Raw genomic sequence first — 24,004 nt, 5'->3', positions numbered from 1 at the left:
GCAGAACAGAGCAGTACAGTATCTCCTGCGTGTGTTCTGGTCACTTCGTTAGAGGAAACTTCATTTCAAAATTGTAAAGGAAGAAAGACTTATATATACTAAAATAAAACTAAATACACTGAAAGGATAGACTGTAACTGTAAAGATGAAAATTTAAAAAGACTAACAAAAAAAAAAAAAAAGAAGACGAGGAAGAAAAAAATAGAGAATATGATTAGGCGGGTGAATAGAACAGAGCCATACATTCGATTTTGGGTGTATTTGGGTCTGCTAGGAGAAAATGTATCTTAAAATTTTAAAGAAAGAAAAACGTATATGTACACGAAAATAAGATTAAATACAATGAAGGAATAGAATGTGACTGTAAAGATGAAAATTTAAAAAGATTTTTAAAAAGGAGTTGATAAAATAGGAAGTTGGTTGAAAAAAGAAGAAAATTTTAAGAAAAAATAAAGAAAATTTTAAAAATTAAAGTTGAAAGAGTAAAAAATCATGGGGGAAAAGCCAAATGTAAGTGTCGTTCTATGCGCTGGGCTCCCCTAGCGCTGGGGTGTCGCAGGCTCACGCACTGGTGAGCTTGGTCGCGGCCGATCTTCCCGGGGAGGGGCCGGTTGCAGCGACCTCGGGCGTCTTTGCCCCGGGCTGAACCGCACCGCCCTCGCCAGGGGCCCGATGTAGTCCGTAATCCGCTCTGGGTCGCTCTGCGTGGCCTTTGCTCCCCGAAGGCTTTCTGGGCAGCTTCAGAGGATGAGACCGAAACCCGCGCCTCCCCAGCCCGCCCCTGCGCGCAGAGCTGGAGGCCCGCTCCGCAGGGGCCCTCGGGGAGGGCAGTCCAGCGCGGCCGTCGCCCGTCTCTGCTGCACCCGCTCTTTCCTCCAGCCTCACGTTGCGCTGGCAGCTCCCCAGCCGGCGCCCGGACCACACGGTCTTTTTCCCAGTGTCCGGCTCCTCTCCCTCCCACTCGTGGTATTTCTAACGGAAAACCCCACGAGTGTAGACGACGCCTGTCCGGAGTGTCTGACTCTATCGGATCCTGCCTTATATCCCCTTGGGACTCTCCCGCAGCCCCGTCCACTGCAGATGACCAAGAGCCGTGCAGACATTCCTTTTTACAGGTTTGCAAATAAATTGTCCTCAGCAGAGATTCAATTGCTTTTTCTTGTGGAAAAAGCCAATCCCCATCTATGTTTACATTCATTTCAAAAAAATGTAAATGTCGGGGCGCCTGGGTGGCCGGTCAGGTAAGCGTCTGCCTTCAGCTCAGGTCATGATCCCGGGGTCCTGGGATCCAGCCCGGGATCGGGATCCCTACTCAGCCGCGAGCCTACTCCTCCCTCTCCCTCTGCCCTCCGCCTGTTCGTGCTTGCTATCTCCCTCTCAAGTAAATAAATAAAACGTTTTTAAAGAACTGTAAGTGTCATAAACACCTTATTTTACAGATTATAAAACTGAATTTTAAAAAAGGAAAAAAATCCATTCCATCATTCCTTTACTCCACATAGATTTGTGGGTTTTGAACTTCCCTTTTGAACTTGTAACCACTTCCTTGGGGTCTCATTAGTTAAGGAATTAAATAAACCCTTGACACATGGTACTAGTTTTTTTAGGAATGCTGGAACTAGTTCCCACAAACTTGGTGGCGCACCATGACAGAACTTCCTCCTATGAGAGTGCTGGAGGCCGGAGATCTGCAGTCAAGGTGTTGGCAGGGCTAGCTCCTGAAGGCTCTGAGGAAGACCCGGTTCCAAGGCCGTCCACGCTTCGGTGGTGCCCACCAGCCGCGACATCCCTGGGCGTGTGGCCATGTCATTCTACCTATACCTCTGCCTCCGCGCAGGCTTTTCTTCTGTGCCTCAGGTCTCTCTCTTCTCGTAGAAGAACACCAGCCACTGGGTTTAGGGCCCGTCCTCCTCCGGGATGATCTCATCCAGAGAACTTTAACTCAATTACATGTGTAACGACCCTATTCCCAAATAAAGTCCTATCAGAAGGTGCAGAAGTTAGAAAGTGGACATATCTTTTGCAGGGACATTGTTTGGTCACGGCATACTTGTTCATTTAATGTTTGTGTGAGAAATCATGCTTCCTAGTAAATATATTCTTCCATTTCTTAAAAAATATTTTATTTAATTATTTGAGAGAGAGAGAAACAGAGATAGCGAGAGCACGAGTGGGAAGGAGAGGGAGAAGCAGGCTCTCCACTGAGCGGGGAACCTACCCATCGCAGGGCTCGATCCCACAACCTGAGCTGAAGGCAGACACTTAAAACTGAGCCACCCAAGTGCCCCACACTTCCTTTTCTATTTTTATTTTTTCTAAGAAACAACAGTTTTGTAGACTCGCGGGCATGGGAACACAGGGAGCTGGGAGATTTGGAGTGGCGGACTGACTGGACAGCACTTGTGTGGACTGCGTCTGGGGTTGCGGTGGACCAGGCGTAGTGACCTCTCGGAGGAAAGTTTTCTTGGCACTCCTGGGGCGCCGTCATCTCAGCTTTGGGGAACTGACTTCACATAGCACAACTAAGGGTAGAGTGTCCCCATTCAGCCCAGGCACCTGTGCCTGGGACAGGAGCCCCAGTCGGTACGAGGTCCTTTGATGTGACAATAGAACAGAGTCCGTTCCTTGGTGCTTTTGAGAAGTGGGAGCTGGCTGGACTTCGTTTCCCAAAAGTGGCAAGAAAGCCCCACCCTCCCCCATTCCCAGCCCCAGGGCAGGTGGCCCGGGCTCCCAGCCCTGCGTGTGTCTGAGCTCAAGCTGCTATTCTCAGCCGTGCTGGCGCCACTTCCCAGATGCCGCAGCAGCATTTTTATGCGGCCTACACCATCTCCCGGGCCAGTTTCATTAAACATCACGGGGTTGGGCGAGGAGGCTGAACGTACGCAGCTGGGAATATCCCAGAAAGCCTGGCCTTGGGAGGGGCTCAAGATCCCCGGTCAGGCCCTAGCCAGGGCTCCAGGGACAGGGCTGTGAAGATGGCTCGTTAGATCCCCGTCTTCTCCGCAAGGCAGGCCCGAAGCCAGCGAGGACAGCGGTCTGCGCTCAGCCGGAGTGTGGAGCCCCGCATCTGCTGCAAGCGGGTAACGGGAACAAGGCGATTCCGGACACTGAGCTGTAGCAGAAGAGGCCTGGGGCGCTGTATTTCACGGCGGGAGACACCGGATAAAGGACGAGAAGCCGGGACCACTGGGCTGCGCGGGCGGAGCCTCGTGGGAGGCTGGGGAGGAGCGGCCCGGAGCCGCGGAGGGGGCAGCCTCAGTGCGGAAAGGTTCTGCAGCGGCCCGCGAGCAGGGGCGGGCCCTGGCCAGCGCGGAGTCGGGGACACGAGGCCCAGCGCAGCCGCCGCAGGACCGCCTGGACGCAAGAGCGCCGCGTGCGCCCCGGGTCGCGAGGAGCGCGGCCGCGGAAGGGAGGAGCCAGCCGGGGGGCGGCGCTCGCGGGAGGGAGGCGGAGCGGGCAGGGGTGCGGAGAGGGGAGCGGGCAGGGGTGCGGAGAGGGGAGAGACCCCGCCGCGAGCGGTGCCCCCCGCAGGGTGAGAGCAGCAGGGACGGGAAGCCTGGGCGCGGGCTGGGGGGCGCGTCCTGCCCTGCCGCGGGCCGGTGCGGGGGACGAGCCTTCCGCAGGGTCTCGCCGCCCCGTGCGCGCCTCTCACGGCGACGCTGCGGACCGTCCGCCGTCGGGACGCCCGGCACCCAGCAGGCGCCACAAGCACCGGCGGCCCGACCCAAGCAACAAGGACCCCGACCTCATTCCGCCGCGGGGAACGCGAGCCGCGAAGCCAGAGACGCACCGTGGCCGGCGGCAGAAGTGCGGGGCCGCTGCCCTCCGCCCGAGCTGTGAGCTCCCGGGGAACCAGCGAGCTGATCCCCCGAGCCCCGGCTTCCATGCGTAGGAGCAGACGCGCCCCCCGGAGCGGCGGGAGGACTGGACCGGGGATCGCCGGCGGGAGGGGACGCAGGGCGCGCGGTCCGAGCCCTAAAGCTAGGCTGCGGCGGCCGCCAGGGGGAGCTGTTCCGCCGCGGACGCCGGCGGGGCGGGCGTGGCCTCCGGACCCCGCCCACTGCCGGCGGGGCGGGGGCGCGCGTGCGCACTGCGCCTCCGTCCCGCAGGGGCTGCTGGGCGGAGCGACTGGAGCGTGCGGCGAGCGGGAGCCGGAGCGGCAGCGGCACCGGCAGCGGCACCGGCGGCGGCGGCCTGGAAGATGTGGCGGCCGGTGAGTTCCACGCCCGCGCGGCCTAGCGCCCGCTCCCACAGGCCCCGTCAGACTCCGTCCGGAACCCCAGGGCCACCCCCGAGCCGCCCCGTCCGCGGCCGCGTCAGGGACCCCGGGCTGCTGGGGGCGGGCGTCCTTCACGGCGGCCGGAGCCCGCGTTCTTCACGGTAGAAACCCGGGACCGCGCTGGGACCAATGGGTTCCACCGGCGGGACCCCCCGAAGGGAGCGCGCCCCGGGGGCCGCGACCGGAACCTGCCCCGTCGTACGCCCTCGGGGACGCCCTGCCGACCCCCGTTCCGGCGCGCACCTCCGCCCCGGACCCCTGGCTGCTCCGTGCTGTGCGGCCGCCGCGGGCCGGGGTCCCGCTCCCGCCTCCCCGCGCCGGCCTGCAGCGCCCCCGCGTCGTGCGGCGCCGACCCCTGCCGCGCGGCTTCCGAGCCGAGTCCAGGGCTGCGGGCCGCGGGGCGGCGGTCTCTGCCCTCCCAGGCCTCTTCCCGTTCTGTTTCTCGGTCGGGCCTCGCGGGCTCTATCTGCTTAGGAGGCCGCTTTTCATGCCCGGTGTCCTCGGGGCGCTGGGGGCTCAGTGGGTTGAGTGCCTGCCTTCGGCTCAGGTCGTGATCTCGGGGTTCTGGGATCGAGCCCCGCGTCGGGCCCGGGAATCCGTCCTTTTCCTCACAGGGCTTTCGGCTGAAGAGACGGAGGGTTCATCAGCATTTTCCGCTTAGAGTTTTTACGGGGCTTGTATTTTTCTAGGAAGCGTAGCCTTGTAGGCTTTAGATATTAACAGTTTTTCGTTCAGACTTAGTGGACGTAGGGCGTGCTGGTAGTCAGCGATTCTTCGGTCTGACGCAACGTTCGGTGCTCACTCCGTCCCCCAGCAACCCCTCCAGCAGCCCTCAGTTTGTTCCCTAGGCTTAAGAGCCCCTCGTCTGTCTTGTTTCATTTTTTCCTTCCCTGCCCCCCCCCCACAACCCCCACCATGGCTCTCGAATTCCTCATATCAGGGAGATCATATGATAGTTGTCTTTCTCCGATTGACTTATTTCACTAAGCATGATGCCCTCTAGTTCCATCCATGTCGTCGCAAATGGCAAGATTTCATTTCTTTTGATGGCTGCATAGTATTCCATTGTGTATATATACCACCTCTTCTTTACCCATTCATCTGTTGATGGACATCTAGGTTCTTTCCATAGTCTGGCTATTGTAGACATTGCTGCTATAAACATTCGGGTACACGTGCCCCTTCGGATCACTATGTTTGTATCTTTAGGGTAAATACCCAGTAGTGCAATTGCTGGGTCATAGGGTAGTTCTATTTTCAACATTTTGAGGAACCTCCATGCTGTTTTCCAGAGTGGTTGCACCAGCTTGCATTCCCACCAACAGTGTAGGAGGGTTCCCCTTTCTCTGCATCCTCGCCAGCATCTGTCATTTCCTGACTTGTTAATTTTAGCCATTCTGACTGGTGTGAGGTGGAATCTCATTGTGGTTTTGATCTGTATTTCCCTGATGCCGAGTGACGTGGAGCACTTTTTCATGTGTCTGTTGGCCATCTGGATGTCTTCTTTGCAGAAATGTCTGTTCATGTCCTCTGCCCATTTCTTGATTGGATTGTTTGTTCTTTGGGCGTTTTGGTAAGTTTTTTTATAAATTTTGGATACTAGCCCTTTATGTCATTTGCACATGTCTTCTCCCGTTCTGTCGTTGCCTTTTGGTTTTGTTGACTGTTTCCTTTGCTGTGCAAAAGCTTTTGATCTTGATGAAGTCCCAATAGCTCATTTTTGCCCTTGCTTCCCTTGCCTTTGGCGATGTGTCTAGGAAGAAGTTGCTGTGGCTGAGGTCGAAGAGGTGGCTGCCTGTGTTCTGCTCAAGGATTTGGATGGATTCCTATCTCACATTGAGGTCCTTCATCCATTTTTAGTCTGTTTTCGTGTGTGGTGTAAGGAAATGGTCCAATTTCATTCTGCTGCATGTGGCTGTCCAGTTTTCCCAGCACCATTTATTGAAGGGACTGTCTTCCTTCCATTGAATGTTCTTTCCTGCTTTGTCAAAGATTAGTTGACCATTGAGTTGAGGGTCTGTTTTTGGGCTCTCTACTCTGTTCCATTGATCTGTGTCTGTTTCTGTGCCAGTACCACGCTGTCTTGATGATGACGGCTTTGTCATAGAGTTGATGTCCGGAATTGTGATGCCACCAACTTTGTTTTTGTTTTTGTTTTGTTTTGTTTTTTCAACATTCTTCTGGCTATTTGGGGGTCTTTTCTGGTTCCAAATATTAGGACTATTTGTTCCAGCTCTGTGAAAAATGTTGCTGGTATTTGGTAGGAATTGCGTGGAATGTGTAGATTGCTCCAGGTAGCATAGATATTAGCACAATATTTGTCCCATGAGCAATCCGTGAGCATGGAATGTTTTTCCATTTCCTTTGTCTTCCTCAATTTCTTTCATGACTGTTCTATAGTGTTTTGGGTTTTTTTGTTTTTTTTTAATTTTTTTAAAAGATTTTATTTATTTATTTGACAGAGATCACAAGTAGGCAGAGAGACAGGCAGAGAGAGAGGAGGAAGCAGGCTCCCTGCTGAGCAGGGAGTCCAATGCGGGGCTCGATCCCAGGACCCTGAGATCATGACCTGAGCCAAAGGCAGAGGCTTTAACCCACTGAGCCACCCAGGGGCCCTGTTTTGGGTTTTTTAAAAGACTTTATTTATTTATTTGACAGACAGATCACAAGCAGGCAGAGGGGCAAGCAGAGAGAGGGGAAGCGGGCTCCCCAGTGAGCAGAGAGCCCGTTGTGGGACTTGAGCCCACTTGAACCCGATGTGGGACTCAGATCAAAGGCAAATCAAAGGCTCAGATCTCTGAGCCGAAGGCAGAGGCTTAACCCACTGCACCACCCCGGCGCCCCTCTATATTTTTTTGAATACAGATCCTTTACCTCTTTGGTTAGGTTTATTCCTAGCTATCTTATGGTTTTCGGTGTAATTGTAAATGGGATCAGCTCCTTAATTTCTCTTTCTTCTGTCTCATTGCTAGTGTATACAGTACAGCTGATTGCTGTGCGTTGATTTTATATATCCTGCAACGCTGCTAAATTCCTGTGTGCGTTCTAGCAGTTTTGGGGTGGAGTCTTTTGGGTTTTCCACATAAGTACAGATGCATTTCTGTTACTTTTTGTGACTTGCAATGAGCAGCTGCGTCCCACAACGATGTTTTATGGACTGAGGTGAGGCAGAGTTCGTGTGAGAACCAGGCGGACAGGCCCCAGATTGGCCTGTAGCACAGCACCAGACAGCTTACAAAGTGCACATAGTCGATCACTGAACCCTCCCACCACCCTAAGGAGGGTGCTGCGGGTTTTAGCTCCCACCGAAGAGCTGCTCCCGTCTGGTATGTGGAGCGGGGCCCAGTACGCTTCTGAGTCCTGACTGGTGCCCAGGGGTCGTAGAGCCTAGGAAGAGAAAAGGGCCGGGTGTTTGTAGTCCCCTGGGCCACCTCCCCTGGGCCCGGATTCCCGGGCTCATTTCCTACCTGCGGGAACATTTCTGTGCCTAGGATTCCTCTCCTGCTGGAGCGCGGAGGGCGGCTGACCCTGCCAGGAAGCAGCCCTGGTTCTTGTCACCTCTGTAGTTCTGGTTCGGGCCTCAGCATGAGACGCAGCACGTGCTGCTTGGAGCTGTGGGCTGGGTTGTCCACAGTGACCTTTCATTCCCTCAGGTGCGCTATGTAACCGACAGGGCGGAGGGACGCCCTAGCCGAGCCTGTTGGTGACCTTTGTGATATCTGTTTGACTCTCACTACTCAGAGCCTTTTTTTTTCCTCCTTTATAGGTTGCTAGCTGAGTCCCAGGTGAGTGGGACTCTGTTTCTGCAGGCAAGCTGTGCACACACTCGTGTGTTCGCCACGAGAGGCTGGGGTACAGAAGGCCCATTTCATCTCGCCCAGAGCGGAAGGCTTTGAGGTGGTGGATGCAGAGACAAGTGAAGCTAAGGCTGTCCCAAGCCAGGCGGGGCGTGTGGTCTTCCTCGCGAGAAGGCACTGGTGTGTGGGGGAGCAGCCTGGGGACCCAAAGCTCTCTCTGCCTGTTCGCTGGTGCGCTCTGGTGCTTACGCTCTGGGTGTGATTTGACTTCCATGCTGGAAATTGTCCTGGACTGGTTTCTGGAAGATCTGACTATAGATTCTGTCCCATGTTTATAGACGCGTGACTTCTTTGGGCTTTGGGGATGTCTCTTGGATGATGGGGCTAGTTTGAGGAGCTCTGGCCATCCCAGACTGGAAGGAGCCAGGTACTTGAATGGGCCCGTGGACTCTGGTGGGGCCTCTGGAGTTGCCAGCATGAGGCCTTGTCCTCGGAGTGCTGTGCGAGCCGGGCTGCCGCAGGGGCTGCTGCCCTGTCTTACACGCCGTGGCCTTCTTGTTGCCCACCTAGCGTCCACGGTTGGGCCACGTGGGGTTCTGGTTCATCCTTTCACCATTTATCTGAATTCAGCCGGCCTTCTGGGCATCCTGCTTCACGTAACAAGCACGGCACGAGATCCTGGAGGCGCAGAGGTGACGGAGAGGTGGGCCCTGCAGTCTGGGGACACACGCACAGCTTGCGGAGGCGGCTGGGGGGGGTGGTGAGAGACGGGCCTGGGGAATTCGGGTTCTGTGAAGGCCCTTCGGGGCAGGACGGCGGCCTGGGGAATAGGGCCGGGCCTGGTGCTGCGCAGACTGTCCAGGTTCAACCAGAGGGACCCTTGTTACGGGAGTATGAGTGAGAGTCCCTCGGCGCTGGGAAGTGCCTTGGGGGGTGGTGAGATGCAGCAAGTCCTTACCAGCGGAGGTGGCTGAGGAAGCAGGAGCTGTGCTGGGGGCTGGGGCCGGTTCCCTTTCTGGCCTTGCCGCCCGGGAGGCTTGTGGTGGCGCCGAGCCTGGTGCTAGGGTGAAATGATTGAGAGTCAGCGCGCTCCTCTGTGTAAGAACACGAGGACAGCCCCTCCTGCTCGGCCCTCATGGGCACCTGGAGGATCTGGGGGTCTTGTGACGCTAGGTTTAGCCTGTGGTCTTGGGGCTGCCATGCCTGGGCTCCGGTGCATTTCATTCCCTGCTGGCCTCGCTGCGGCCTCCGTGCTTGCGGCCTCAGAATTGGGAGCCTTTTGCTCCCCCTCCGGTTTGTCGGCTAGAACGGCGCGTGGATCTTTCCTGTCCTTACCTTGTGAAGGCTCCTGTCTCAGAATAATCGTCGCTGGTCAGCTTTGGCCATTTTCCTTCTCGTCTGGGGCGGGGAGCTTCTGCAGGACTCCGCGAGCGCACCGGGGTCGCGCGGTCGCCGGCGCCGTCCTTCACGCGCTCCTGGCCTGCTGCTGCCGGTGCGGGAAGCACTTCACGTTCCGGCTGCGACCGCTGGGAGCTGTAGTCTCTTCTCTTCTGGACTAAATGCTCGTTTTCCTTCTGAAAAAGCAATGGGGCGCTGATGATCTTTTACCATGAGTAGTTCATTTTAATCAGCACGCGTGTGCTTGTCGTGCGCGTTAGGTGAGGTGGGCTTCGGGGGCGGGGCCGTCGGCAGGAGAGGAAGGGCCTGGGGACCAGCAGGTGGCTGGGCGCAGTGAGCAGGAGGGCGGTGGAGAGTAGCTGCTCCTTGACGCTAGAGTGGCCTCAGCGTGCTCATCTGCCTGGCCTGTCGTGCGGGCTGGGCGCTGTGTGGAGGATTTTTCAAATGTTCGGTTGACCCCTACCTTACTAGTACAGTGGTCCGAGCTTCATAGACAGTGGAAGGGAGGTATGGAGAAGGAAGTAACCTGCCCTCGCTGGACAGCTAGTGCCTGCGGGAACCTGCATTCCAGTTCCAGGCTCAGAAGTCTGCGTTCCTAGTCTGCCCCTTCTCAGCCTTGGCTCTCCCTGAGTCTCTAGGCCAGGGTCATCCTGGGCACTGTCTGCTCTTGGGCAGTGTCCCTGGTCTCCACCCACTCGATGCCCAGAGGACCCCTTTACTCAGGTTGTGACAACCAAGTGTGTCTCCAGACAGTGCCTGGTGTCCTGGGCGTATGGTCGCCCTTGGCGAGGGGGCCCCGCCCTGCCTCAGCTGCCTCACCCTCACAGTGCCGCCTTCCTAGCCTGCGGAGGAAAGGAGCTCCCTACCCCGCCGGCGGGAATACAAGTTGCTGCAGCCCTTCGGGAGGACAGTCTGGCGGTTCCTCAGGAAGCTAAGCGTCAGGGTGCTCGCATGGCTCCATCATTAGGCGTCTGCCTTTGGCTCAGGTCATGGTCCTGGGATCGAGCCCTGTGTCAGGCTCCCTGCTCAGCAGGTGGCCTGCTTCTCCGTCCCCAGCTCCTTGTGCTTGTGATCCCTCTCCCCGTCTCTCTCTATCAAATAAATAAACAAAATCTTCAAAAAAAAAAAAAAAAAGCAGTTAAAAATAGAGCCACCCTATGACCCAGCATTTGCACTACTAGCTGCTGCCCCCCAAAGTACAGAACCACCCATTCAGAGGGGTACATGCCCCCTTTGTTTATAGCAGCATTATCGACAGGAGCCAAATTGTGGAAGCAGCCCAGGTGCCCATCGAGTGGTGAATGGATGAAGAGGACGTGGTGTGTGTGCGCTGGAATGTTCTTCAGCCATAGAAAGGAATGGGTTCAGTTGCTATTTGCAGCAGCAGGGACGGAGCTGGAGAACCGTGCTAGTTAGCTAAGTAAGTCAGAGAAGGGCAGATGCCACATGGGGCTCATCGGTCTCCCAGCTGGGGTCTGAGAGACAAATGAGCGAAGGGAAAAACGAAAGAGAGAGACAAAGCAGGAACCAGACTCTTCAGTCTAGAGAATGGAGGTCACCAGAGGGGAGGAGGGTGGCGGGATGGGAAACAGGGCTGGGGGTCAAGGAGGGCAGTGGTGATGGGCACCGGCTGGTGTTGGAAGTGTTGGGTCACTGTGTCACACGCTCCCGTGACATGCGCGTCGACTGTGCTGGAGGAAAAGAAAAACTGAAAATAGGGTCGCCTGGGTGGCTCGGTTGGTTGACCATGTGACTTGATTTGGCTTAGGTCGTGATCTCAGGGTGGTGAGACAAGCCCCATGTCGGGCTCTGCGCTGAGCATGGATCCTGCTTCAGATTCTCTCCCTCTGCCCCTTCCGTGTCCTCCCTCTCTCTCCCCCACTCAAAAAAACCCAAAAAACAAAAGCAACTTACAAATATCTGACAATAATATAAAAGTGAGGAAGGTTAAAAATAGAATTGACAGCACTAAAGTATTTGAAGCTGGGGAAGGCGGTAAAAGCAATGGCCTGTATTAGACTCTGTCAGGTTAGCAAGTCATAGCTCATTTACTTTTACTGAACGATACAAAGCTCCGTATGTGATTGCAACACTGTAAGTCTGTAAAGGAAACAATGGGACAATAAAACAGCGGCGGCCTTCCACCTTACTTGGCGTAGCCTAGCAGATGCCTGTTGACTTAGATAGTAAGAACATTTAAATACAGGGACAAGGGGGTGCCTGGATGGCTCAGGGGGTAAGTGTCTGTCTTCAGTTCAGGTCATGATCTCAGGGTCCTGGGATCGAGCCCCGCATCGGGCTCCCTGCTAGGCGAGGAGCCTGCTTCCCTCTCTCCCTCTACCTGCCTCTCTGCCTGCTTGTGATCTCTCTCTGTCAAATAAATAAATAAAAATCTTTAAAAAAAAATACAGGGACAGGAGCCGCCTGGGTGGCTCAGTGGGTTAAGCCTCTACCTTCGGCTCAGGTCGTGATCCCAGGGTTCTGGGATTGAGCCCCGCATTGGGCTCTCTGCTCAGCAGGGAGCCTGCTTCCTCCTCTCTCTGTCTGCTTCTCTGCCTACTTGTGATCTCTATCTGTCAAATAAATAAATAAAATCTTTAAAAAGAAAATACAGGGACGAGCTTACAGAATGGTCGCATGTAGCTAACTGTGCCGATGCCCGCTGCCTGCGACCACGCACTGTGAGTGTCCTATTTCTATTTGAAACCACGTATTTTGGGGGCACCTGGGAGGCTGAGTGGTTAGGCATCTACCTTCTGCTCAAGTCATGATCCCAGGGTCCGGGAATGGAGCCCCGCATCGGGCTCCCTGTTCAGCAGGAAGCCTGCTTCTCCCTCTCCCACTCCCCCTGCTTGTGTTCCCTCTCTCACTGTCTCTCTGTCAAATAAAGTCTTAAAATGTGTGTGTGTGTGTATATATATATATATATATACACACACACACACACACACACATATATTTGTTGTTGTTATTGTCATTGGACCATTTGAAAGTAAGTTGCAGATGTGTTTGTTTATTTATTTATTTATTTGTCAGAGAGAGAGAGAGAGCACTCACCGACAGGCGGAGTGGCAGCAGAGGGAGAAGTAAGGAGCCCGCTGAGCAGGGAGCCCGATGCGGGACTCGATCCCAGGACGCTGGGATCATGACCTGAGCTGAAGGCAGCCGCTTCACCAGCTGAGCCCCCCAGGCGTCCCCTGTTGCAGATGTTTTGACTCAGCCTCTAAACATTTCAACATGTATCCCCTAACGAGGTCATTCTCACACAGCTTCATCTCGCCGGGGGTACGAACAGGAACTCCCCACTCTTGCCACTTTCTGGCTAGAGTGTTGTCCCTGGACTGTGTTCATAGGAGCCTTCCTGCCGCCTGAGGCGTGCCTGGGCTCTTGTCTCTCTAGCCTCCCAGGTGACAACCTTTTTCCTGTGATTGTGTTTTAACTTATTGTTATAAAAAATTGCAAACATTGGGGCACCTGTTGGCTCAGTGGTTGTCTGATTCCTTTTTTTTTGAGAGAGTGAGTGAGCACAAGCAGGGGGAGAGGCAGAGGGAGAGGGTGAAGCAGGCTCCCCGCTGAGCGGGAACCCGGTGTGGGACTTGATCGCAGGACCCTGGGATCATGACCTGCACCAAAGGTAGTAAGCATTCAAGTCTTGATTTTGGCTCAGGTCATGATCTCAGGGTCCTGAGATCGAGTCCCTGTCACGCTCCTCGCTCAGCAGGTAGCCTGCTTGTCTCCTCTCCCTCTGCTTGCTCTCTCTCAAATAAATCTTTTTTAAAATTTGCAAGTATTTATAGAAGCAGCGAATTGGTCAGTGGCTGTGCCCAGCACCAGTGTTCCCAACTCACGGGTCCTGGTGACTTTCTGAAGAGGCCAGGCTGCTGAGAGGCTCCTCGCACCCTGGATCCGCTTGGCAGACGTGCTCAGGGTCCTGGACAGTGAAGGCTGAGCTCTTACTCAGTGGGCTTGCCGTCTTCTTGAGAAGAGCAGAATCACAACACGGCTCTCAGAGGCCGGAGGGCCAGGCAGCCAGGGCGGGATGGCATCCCAGCGCTCCCAGGCTCTCCGGCACCAGCCTGGGGCCATCTCGCCAGGTCCCCACGCTTGCCCCGAATCCGCTCGGCTCCACCCGGCCTCACCCTCCTCCTGGGCCGACCTCCCAGCACAGTGCCCACTCGCTGCAGGAGAACCCCAGAGCCTCTTGGGGTGCTCTGCCTGGCTCCTGCTCACTTGGCCGCCGCCTCTTTGTGGGCCCCCCCCGGCCCGCCACCTGTGAGCTCCCACCACCCTTCCCAGCCACACAGGCCTCCCCTCCCCAGAAATGCCCTGTGCTCTCCTGGCTTCAGGCCGCCGCCGAGTCCACATTCTCTGTGTACAAGACCCTCTCTGGGGTTCACGTGGGAGTCGCACTTGCTGCCGGATGGCAGGATCCTCCCTCCTCTGTGCCCCGTGCCGTCCCTGTGTCTTGTTGGCTTCGTCTGCCTGCGCAGCCTCTGGCTGGATGCGGGGCATCTCCGGCAGGGTTCGTGGGGGGGACGTGCGGTCGAAGAGCGGCTCGGGGCGGGAGTACAAGGGAAGGGGGCTGCGGGCCTTGAGAAGAACAGGCCGGGTGGGTGGAGCCTGGACAGACCCGTCTGAGGGGAGGGCTTTCCTCCGGCTTTCCCTCCGGCGCTCGTGCTTATGGTTATAGAGGTCCCAGCCAGACCCCCCGTACTGCAGGCCATCACTGATGTTCTGAGCGGCTGTCGCCAGGTGACTGTGGTCACAGATGCCCATCCTCTGGGCTTCTGCCGCGGAGCCTGCACAGAGCCGCGTGCTCAGGTCGCAGGCTAGAGGGCAGCGGGGGCGCCGCGCCAGGCTGCTCTCTCTTTTTTTTTTTTAAGATTTTATTTATTTATTTGACAGAGAGAGGTCACAAGTAGGCAGAGAGGCAGGCAGAGAGAGAGGAGGAAGCAGGCTCCCTGCAGAGCAGAGAGCCCGATGCGGGGCCCGATCTCAGGACCCTGAGATCATGACCTGAGCCGAAGGCAGCGGCTTAATCCACTGAGCCACCCAGGCGCCCCCAGGCTGCTCTCTTGCACGGAGGCCTCCGGCTCTGCCTCTGGCGCCTCTCTCGCCTCTGGGGGGTTCCCTGGAGGACCTGCGCTCACTGTGTGTGGCCTCGCCGGGCGGAGGCTTTCTGTCCGCCTGTGTTCTCCTCTTGGGGCAACAGGTCACGGACCTTTTCCTTTGACTTTCGTGTTGTTTTGCAGTCCTTGAAATTGCCTTCAGGGCTGTGTGCTTTGGCCAGAAAATGATTGGAAAGCCAGTCCTTTATTTGGTTCAGGGTTCACGGTAATAATGTTAACATCTGTGCCGTGGGTCGGTACTCTAGTAACCTTTTTTTCCTCTATAAAGGGAATTGCAGTTGGCAATTTGTGGTTAAAGACCTCATAAGACCCCGCAGTTCACATACGATTGGGAGACCAAGGTTGTCGGACAGCGTAGGAGGGCCGTGATGCTCCCGTGGTCGCTGAAACAGAGCAGCACGCTGAGCGGTCCTTGTGGCCGGCTGTGGCACGTCTTCCGCTTGGCCTTCCCTGGCCTCTGCCGTGTCTCTGCCGCTGGGGCCCAGCACGTGTTTTCAGAGCAATCACCAAGCACCCGCACAGGGTCCTTTTACTGCTTCTGCCCCCCGCCCGAGTCTGACATCTTTCTGATCGTGTAATTAGACACATCTTTGGAAATTCAGAATGACTTCCTGAGGCTACTGGTCAGTGGGCTGAGCGGCAGAAGGATAGTCAGCAAGAGGTCCCAGGGCCACCAGGAGAGGGTCGGTGGCAGGAACAGAAGGGATGCATGCAGATGGGGTGTCTCTCGTGACCTGTCATTGGTGCCGCGAGGCAGAGGCTCCTGGTGCGGACAGTACGGCCCTGCCTGCTCTCGTGTCGCGCCCGGGTCTCGGCCTTGCTCCCCAGAGGTGGGATCGTCCTTGCATTCCTGAGGTGAACGTGTGGGCCTGGCCCTCAGCCCAGGCCCAGCAAGTGCTGACCGGCATTGGTGACGTGTTGGGGCCCTGGGAGGTGCTGCTTGGCCCTCAGCTCGGGGCCGGGGTGACCCTGTGCCGTGTGTTCCCTCTGCAGTCACAGCTCTGCTGCTTCCGCTCTGCCCTGCTGCACAGCAGCCGGGACCCCCGGCCGGCCCCTGCTGTCCTTTCCAGGAGAAGCCTCCGGGTCCTGCCTGCAAGGTGGTGAGTTCCCCGCAGCCCTGGGTGCCCTCTAGGGCCCGTGCCTCTTGCCAGGCAGGGATGGAGGACCTCCCTTGCGGGGCCCGAGGCTGGGCTGCTCTGTGCTTCCCCCGGCACGACAGACGCGTCTGCCTCTCCGTGTGGCGGCCTGGAGTTGCTCGGCCCTGCCCCCGCCGGGGACTGGCGCTCCTGGGGCGGGACTCTCTGGCGGCAGCGGCCTGAGCACGCGGCGGCTAGCGCTGTGTGCTCTGCGAAGACAGTCGCTGGCTCAGAGCGTGCAGAAGGCCTGGCCGCTGCGGCTGGGGCCAAAACAAGCAGCAGAAGTAGCCAGAACTGGAGGCAGGAGGGTTCCAGGCCCGAGGTCAGTGGGCGGGACAGCGTGGGAGTGAGGCGGGAGGCGTCAGGAGGCCAGACTCAGGCCTGGCGGGCTGCAGTGAGTTACCTGAGCCCTCACTCACTACCTGGTGACCTCGGGACAGACGCGCGACTCGATGCCGGGCTCCAGTCGGGCTCTCCCCTTCATCCCTGTCACCCACGCATCTTGCCCGGCTCTGCCGTCCTGGCACTTGGCAGCTCACTTGGGCGTCATCAGGGTGACGGTGGCTCGCACAGCGCAGGCCTGGCCGGTGGGGCCCTCAGCTCTGCCCGTGAGCCGCTTTCCTGCTCACGGGCCCTCGGAGCCTGGTGTCCAGGGAGTGTGTGGGGCTTAGGCTAGGTGATTGGGAAAGCGCTGGTGAGCACACGGGCCTCCGGACCCAGTGTCGCCTGCAGAGGCTTCCGGTCCAGCGGCAGCTCCCCAGGTGGGCCGGGCCCCAGCCATGAGGGCCCCGTGGGCCGTGGGGATCAGAGGCCGGCAGAGCCCTGGCCCAGGGGCCAGACAGGAAGTAACCCGCACCACATGCCTCTGTCTCCCTCCAGGTCCCGCAGACCCCAGCCCCTGTGGAGGAAGGTGCTCTCGGCCACGGCGCTGGGGGTCCCCCTGCTCCTTGGGGCCCGCTACCTCACAGCAGAGCCTCAGGAGAAGAGAAGGATGAGGCTCGTAGTGGACGGTGTAGGCCGCTTCGGCAGGTAGGAGGGGTGGGGGCGTGGGACGTCTTTCTCCCCCAGCCGGTCTTGTCCTGAGATGTGTGGAGCCTGAGCTGGGGCTGGGAGGGGCGGCAGGGTTTTGCTGGAACCTTCCAAGCTGCCGCAGGGACGTGTGCCGCCGAGCCGTGTCCCCGGGACGCGGCCTCTTCCAGACGCTGCAGGTCAGGCTTGGAGGGCGGAGAGCTGCTCCGGTGTCCGCCAGCTGATGGGCAGACGGGCAGCGGCCTCCTCCTCTTCCCCTTCCTCCTCTTTTTCTCACCTCCACTCCCCCAAGGAGAGTGGGCATCCAGAGGGCTCGGGGGCTCGGGCGGGAGGGCTGCCGACCCTCTTCCACTCCCCATGGACAGGACTGGAGACGGACAGTGTCTGGTCATTAATATCAAGGCTGCCTTAAACTGAAGGCCCTTCTCAGACTCCCTCAACTACCCGTGCTGGATTCCTGGGGTGGGGCTGATCTTCCTGTCAGAGCCCCTCGGACAGACGTTTCTGCTGTTGGTCAGACCCGGGAATTCCGACAGCCAGGAAATCCTGAGAACCAGGTCTTGGCCTTGAGTGAAAACTCAGTCTAAGCCAAATCCCCGGCTGGGCTGCCCGGGGAGGCGGCTCACATGCGACCTTGCTCGAGGCAGCTGCGGGGTTTGGGCCTACGGCTCTGAGCACCTGCAGCCTCTCAACCCTGGTCCATCTCTCAAGGGAATGCTTAGGCCTTATTAAGGCTTTCGGGCACTTAGCCAGAAACTTGGCTGAGATTTGTGCTATTGGAGACCGTGATCGGGTGAATGGCTGAATGCTTGACCACTTCCTGCCATGAGGACAAAACAGGCTCTCCGTTTTTTGTTTTTTTTAAAAGATTTATTTATTTGACAGACAGAGATCACAACTAGGCAGAGAGGCAGGCAGAGACAGTAGGAGGAAGCAGGCTCCCCACTGAGCCGAAAGCCCGATGTGGGGCTCCATCCCAGGAGCCTGAGACCATGACCTGAGCCGAAGGCAGAGGCTTTAACCCAGGCACCACCCAGAGCCACCCAGGTGCCCCGAGAAAATGTATTTTCACAGCTCGCTTTCAGAGGCTGGGCTGGGATCAGAGGGAGCTGGGACTGTTGTTTTCCCAACACGTTCTTGTCAACTGTAAGCCCCAGCCAGTGCCGGGACAGGCGCCGGGTCACCACAGGGCCTCCTGAGTCACGGGCATCAAATATGGGGGAGGCCGGAGTGCAGGTGGGCAACAGGGCAGGCTGGCTCCCCACCCGGGGTTGGGCGCACGTCCGTTGCAGGACCGCGGAGATCAGAACACGTGCGGTGTGAGTGAAGCTCAGAGGTGAGCGGTGGGAAGTCGGAGCCAAGGCCTTGCTTTCTCTCCCCGCCCCTTATTCAGTCGTAGCTTTTCAGAAACCTGTGGTCTTTTTTTTTTTTTTGGACACAGTTTTCAATGTCTGGAAAAGTTGTAGGAATTAGACAAAAGAACGTTTTTCTTCCTGAAATGCCGACAGAGGAGTTGCCCGTGTGCGCCGTTGCCCCCTAAGCTGGGGCCTTTCCCAAACAAGGACGTCCTCTGTGAGCACCGACAGGACACCCGTACGCTATGAGTCTCTGACTTGCTAAGCTCATCTACCTGTCACCGGGATCGCGTACCAGGCCCACCTCCAATCTCCTGCGGTCTAGATAGTGTCTCCTCGGTTCTTGTGGCTAACCCTGCGGTCAGGCACGGCCCCCAGACCCCCATGAGGGCCGGGGGCTGTCAGTTTCGCTGGCTCCGGGGTCGAATCACAGGACTCGGGCAAGTGCCGTACTCGGGACTGAGCTGTTCTCCCAGCAAACGAGACAAATCAGGAAGAGCCCAAGGAAAAGCTGCGCAGGGAGAGCCCCGGATTCAGTTTCCATTTCCTCAGAGACCTGCCCTGTCGCTGACAGGCCGCCGTGCGTCCGGTGGCTCTGGGAGCTTTGTGTGCGCGGTTTCCCCGGGAGCCTCCTTCCAGGCAAGACAGTCGTGGTCCTCCGACTGCTGTGTCCAGTCCCCATCCCTGCCCCCAGCTGGGCCGATCTCTCGCGGTCTGAGCACATCGTCAGTGTGCACCGTCCCTGCCCATCACCCATCCGGACACTCCTATCACTCAGGAGATGGGGGCGGTTCAGAGGCCACCTGCCAGGAGCTGGGGCATAGGCCAGGCCCTTCTGGCTGAAGTTAATTCTTCACCACACAGGGATCTTGACCCCTTGGGAGGCTCATAGGCCAGTGATGTTGGACAACGGGGGGTCAGCAAACTGTGGCCAAACTTGGCTGCTGCCGCGGGATGCGTAAGCTTCCTTGGGCCCACGGCCTCGTCCGCTGTGCGTGTCGCCGGCAGCTGCTGACTCTCGCTGCAGCAGCCCGGGGCAGGCTTGGACTCAGCAAAATCTTTGCTGTCCCACTTTGTCAGGAAGCACGTTGGTGACCCCCTTCTGTAGAAGGCCCCTCCGTCTGGGTCTGAGCGACGCGCAGGCGGGTTCGGTTGGTGCCGTTTGCTGTGCTTCTGCCCCGGGGGCGGCGGTCCGTCTGGGCCGCTCTTCTCGGAGCGGTGTTCGCGGTGGTCCCTGCCCCCTGCTGCCCACTGGCCCAGTGCCTCCCAGGGCTTCCGAGTGAGTTCATTGCCACCCCGGCCCCCACGTCGTGGCTTTGCTCGCTCAGTGCTCCACAGCTGCTTCCTGCCGTTCTGCTGGTAGGAAACACTTTCTTCTCCCCGCTTGTATCCGTCCGCACTCAGGGGTCTCTTGCCTGATGGTGTGGGTTGGTGCTCTCCGTTCACTTCAGTGTTTTCTTGTTGCTGACTGTTCCGGGTTTAGCCCTTGTGATCCCTTCTTAATTTCCAAGTTTTGGGGGTGGGTTTTTTTGTTTTTGTTTTTGACAGAGAGATCAGAGGCAGGCAGAGAGAGGGGGAAGCAGGCTCTCTGCCAAGTAGAGAGCCCGATGCGGAGCTCAATTCCAGGACCCTGAGATCATGACCTGAGCCGAAGGCGGAGGCTTAACCCACGGAGCCCCCCAGGCGCCCGTGCGGGGTGTTTTGTCTCCGGCATCTCACTGTGAAACATCGCGGACAGTGGAGCTGGAGACACTACACCGAGCCCGGATTTTGGCGTCACGTCTTCGGATTGTCGTTCTAAGTCCTGCCCCGGGTCCGTGGACTGCGTCTGCGCTTCTGGAGCATTCTGTCCCTCCGTGCGCTCAGACACCCTGTCTTGTTCTTTCCCAGGCCTGGACTTGGCCACTCTCCCGGGAGCCTAGTTCCTCGGCATGGTGGGGTCTTAAGGACCATGGGTGGGCGGCGGTGTGCTTGCTGCTCCCAGGCTCTTCCGTGGATGAGAGCAAGGGGCTGTTGGGATGCGGGGCTGTGCGCGCACATGCTTCCGCGTGTCCGTCTGCGGCCGTCCGCACCACACCTGGCATCCACACGGTATTTCCCAGGACAGAGATCATCCTCATCCACTCCCTTTCCAGAACTCCTCTCCCCAGCTGGGAGGACCTTGGCTTCCCTTGGTGGTGTGTTTGGCCGGTCACCAAGCGTAGCAGCTCCCCCTGCCCCCTTGCAGACCTTGCATTGCCTTTTGGACTGAGTCACTCGAGGAGGAGGGACGCGCCCCTCCCCCGCTTTGTGTCTCCGGGGAGCTCAGGGAACCCGTGTCCTTGCTCCCCTGGCAGCCACGCACTCCATGCCTCACAGACGATCCTGTTTGTTCCGTGTGCAGACGGGGGTGAGCGGGACGAAGCCTGTTTGGGGAGTACAGTGCGACTGCGGGGCGGGCAGCCTGGACCCGAGCAGGGAGGCAGACCCGTCGGGAATCCAGCGGCCTTTTCCTTCCTGCCTTCCCGCTGTAGCCGTCCTGTGGCGGAGGTGGCTGGGGGGCAGGAAGAGAAGAGGTTTGGTTTGACCAGTGTCCCCGGGTCCCCTCGGGGCTTCTTCCTTGAGGAACAGGAGCCCTACACTCCTCTTGTGAAGGTCTGAGGGTCGGCAGTCTGTGATGCTGGAGGCTAGACTCAGCCCTGGTTCCTTCCCTCTCCAGACCCAGGGCCTGTCTATAGCCCGGGCCACAGGCAGTGTGTGCGTGCCTGGAAGGAGGGGCCCAGGCCCCCAGGACTATGGAGAGCACTGGGAGCCCTGCCCTGGGATCCGGCTGCTGGGCGGCTGCTGTCCTCCGCCATGTGGAATGCGCCTGGGGCTCTGCTGGGCGGGCGGTGCAGACGCGCCTGGAGCGCCACCATGTCTGCGCAAGGGAGCTGGTGACAGCTGCCAGCGCGCCCGCCCTCACCGCTGCACAGGTCCTAGGTGCTGTGAGGACGAGGAAGAAGCCAGGCCTGGTTGTGAGGGCCTGAGTGCCCCCCCCCCCGCCCCCCAGGTCTCACCCACTCCCGTCTGTCCGAGTGCTCATTGCTGCACGTTCAGGCACAGGAGTGGTGTGGACACAGGCTACCCGCCGTGTAGACCAGGAGCCCAGGCTGCCCCGCTGGCGGTGCTGAGTAAGAAGCTAGACCGGAGCCTGTGCTCGCCCTCCCGGTCCAGCCTGGGAGCCCAGCAGCCCTGCCACGTGCTCAGTTTGGGGCCCGCGCTCTGGGGCGGGGCGGGGCTGGGACGGCTCCGAGGCCGGCGCCGTGGGGTGCTGACGGCCGCCTCTGCCGACAGGTCCCTGAGGATAGGCCTGCAGATCTCCCTGGACTACTGGTGGTGTACAAATGTCGTCCTACGAGGCGTGGAAGAGGTTTGTCCCTGCACCCTCGCCACCGCGGGCAAGGCCACACGCTGGGGGAAGTGGGGGGGGACAGTGACACGCTAGATGAAGGCAGGTGCTGGGGCACTAAGGAGGCGCCCGCCTGCCCCCATCCCTTCCTTCCATGCCTGCGGTCAGAACAGCCCGGGGTACGTGGAGGTGATGTCTGCGTGTCACCAGCGGGCGGCTGACGCCCTGGTCGCCGGGGCCATCCGCAACGGGGGCCTCTATGTGAAGCTGGGCCAGGGACTGTGCTCCTTCAGCCACCTGCTGCCCCCGGAGTACATCCGGACCCTGCGCGTGCTGGAGGACCGGGCCCTCACGCGTGGCTTCCAGGAGGTGAGCCCTGCTCTCGGGTTGGGGGCTGGGCAGTCTGCAGCCACCCCCGCCCCGCCGCCGTCCCGCCAACCCCCCTCCCCCTGCCAGGTGGACGAGCTGTTCCTCGAGGACTTCCAGGCCCTGCCCCGCAAGCTCTTCCGGGAGTTCGACTACCAGCCCATCGCCGCCGCGAGCCTGGCCCAGGTGCACCGAGCCACACTGCACGACGGCACGGAGGTGGCCGTGAAGGTACGCGGGGGCCCGCCCTGTGCTGCCGCGGGGTCTGGGGCGGAGCCGGCGGCCCCAGGTCTCCCCGCAGCCTCGCCAACGCAGGTGCAGTACATCGACCTGCGGGACCGGTTCGAGGGCGACGTGCACACGCTGGAGCTGCTGCTTCGGCTCGTCGAGCTCATGCATCCCAGCTTCGGCTTCAGCTGGGTCCTCCAGGTACGCCCTGCCCGGAGCCAGGCCGGAGCACGGGGGCGGGGGGGCAGTCCCCAAGCCGGACCCTCAGTTGCCCATGTGGCCCCCAGGACCTGAAGGGCACCCTGGCCCAGGAGCTGGACTTCGAGAACGAGGGCCGGAACGCCGAGCGCTGTGCACGGGAGCTGCGGCATTTCCGCTACGTCGTGGTCCCCCGTGTGCACTGGGACGCGTGCAGCAAGGTGGGCTGGGCCCCTCCGGGGTGGGAACGTGCAGCCCGGCCGAGCTCAGCCGCCTGCTCTCTCCCAGCGCGTGCTGACGGCCGAGTTCTGGGACGGCTGCAAGGTCAACGACGTGGAGGCCATCCGGTGCATGGGGCTGGCAGCAGAGGATGTGAGTGCTGGGGCGGGGGGGCGGGGGGCGGGGGCGGGGAGGTCGCAGGTGGGGGGTGCTAAGTACCGAGTGGCAGCGGCGGGTCCTGACCTCCCCCAGATCGCAGAGAAGCTCATCCAGGCTTTCGCGGAGCAGATCTTCTACACCGGCTTCGTCCACGCGGACCCCCACCCGGGCAACGGTAAGAAAGGGCCCAGGGCTGGGAGTTGGGGTGGGGGTCGGAGCCCACAGGCTGACAGGCTGTGCCCCTAGTTCTGGTGCGGAAAGGCCCCGACGGGAAGGCGCAGCTGGTGCTGCTGGACCACGGGCTCTACCAGTTTCTGGACGAGAAGTAAGCCCGGACCGCAGCCGGGGGAGGGGGTGCAGGGTGGGGCGCAGACCCGGGCTCACAGCTGGCTTCCCTCAGGGACCGGGTGGCCCTGTGCCAGCTGTGGCGGGCCGTCATTCTCCGGGACGACGCGGCCATGAAGGCGCACGCGGAGGCCCTCGGGGTGCGAGGTGAGATCGGGCTCTGCGGGTGTGGAGCTCCGGGGGGCACCGGGTCCCGGCTCACCCCCGCCCGCAGACTACCTGCTCTTCTCCGAGGTGCTCATGCAGCGGCCCGTGCGCCTGGGCCAGCTGTGGCGCTCGCACCTGCTGAGCCGCGAGGAGGCGGCCTACATGCAGACCATGGCGCAGGAGCACTTTGAGGCCGTCATGGGCGTGCTCAAGGCCCTGCCGCGGCCCATGCTGCTCGTGCTGCGCAACGTCAACACCGTGCGCGCCATCAACACCGCCCTGGGCACCCCCGTCGACCGCTACTTCCTCATGGCCAAGAGGTGGGTGCCGGCTGGCCAAGGCCCAGGGGAAGCGGCGGGGGCGCGGCGGGAGGCAGTGGCCAGAGCGGGACCAGCCCAGGCTGACTTGTATCTCTGGGCAGCGCGGTCAGGGGCTGGAGCCGCCTGGCAGGGGCGGCGTACCAGAGCGTCTACGGGGCCAGCATCCTGCGCCACGTCAAGGTCATCTGGGAGGTGTTCAAGTTTGAAGTGGCCCTAAGGTGAGACAGGAAGGGCAAGCGTCCAGGGCGGGGGACTGAGACCTGCTCCCCACCCACCCCTGACCTTCCTCGCAGGCTAGAGACCCTGTCGATGCGGCTCACCACCCTCCTTATTCGGCTCTTGGTCCGCCTGGGCCTCCTGCCCGAGACCCAGGGGCTCTCCCAGTACTTGGAGACCTAGGCCGTCCCCGCGGCAAGAGGACCTCAGGGCTGGTCCAGCATCGGGCCCCACAGACGGAGACCTGGGGCGCTGGAGATGCTGTGCCCTAGGTGGGCGCAGCCCGGCCAGGAGACCCAACAATGACCACAAG

General features: G+C 59.4%; 1 protein-coding gene across 7 annotated transcripts; it reads left to right on the top strand.

The window, feature by feature from the left end:
• The first annotated feature begins 3,500 nt into the window (after positions 1-3,500).
• ADCK5 (aarF domain containing kinase 5) lies at positions 3,501-23,909 on the top strand. Of its 7 annotated transcripts, none has more exons than XM_046020779.1 (15): positions 4,060-4,213; positions 15,597-15,700; positions 16,619-16,768; positions 21,439-21,514; positions 21,662-21,862; positions 21,950-22,090; positions 22,175-22,288; positions 22,375-22,506; positions 22,574-22,657; positions 22,757-22,838; positions 22,910-22,988; positions 23,064-23,155; positions 23,223-23,475; positions 23,577-23,693; positions 23,769-23,909. In XM_046020779.1, the coding sequence occupies exons 1-15, from the start codon at positions 4,202-4,204 to the stop codon at positions 23,872-23,874; spliced, it is 1,743 nt and encodes a 580-aa protein (XP_045876735.1). In that variant the 5' UTR covers positions 4,060-4,201; the 3' UTR covers positions 23,875-23,909. The 7 variants fall into 7 exon arrangements, with proteins under 7 accessions (XP_045876720.1, XP_045876735.1, XP_045876727.1 ...); XM_046020771.1 differs by having other exon boundaries at positions 15,597-15,703; XM_046020789.1 differs by lacking the exon at positions 4,060-4,213 and adding an exon at positions 8,067-8,256 and having other exon boundaries at positions 15,597-15,703.
• The last annotated feature ends 95 nt before the right edge of the window (positions 23,910-24,004 follow it).

This window comes from Meles meles, chromosome 1 (genome assembly GCF_922984935.1).
Source record: "Meles meles chromosome 1, mMelMel3.1 paternal haplotype, whole genome shotgun sequence".
Lineage (NCBI taxonomy): Eukaryota > Metazoa > Chordata > Mammalia > Carnivora > Mustelidae > Meles > Meles meles.
This window is presented reverse-complemented; position numbering and strand designations above follow the sequence as displayed.

Excerpts from the sequence above, each read along its gene's own strand:
- ADCK5 (XM_046020764.1), top strand. The coding sequence starts at position 3,885 with ATGCGTAGGAGCAGACGCGCCCCCCGGAGCGGCGGGAGGACTGGACCG. Across the intron at positions 22,091-22,174 it reads GCACGGAGGTGGCCGTGAAG|GTGCAGTACATCGACCTGCG; the intron begins GTACGCGGGGGC and ends TCGCCAACGCAG. Across the intron at positions 23,694-23,768 it reads AAGTTTGAAGTGGCCCTAAG|GCTAGAGACCCTGTCGATGC; the intron begins GTGAGACAGGAA and ends CCTTCCTCGCAG.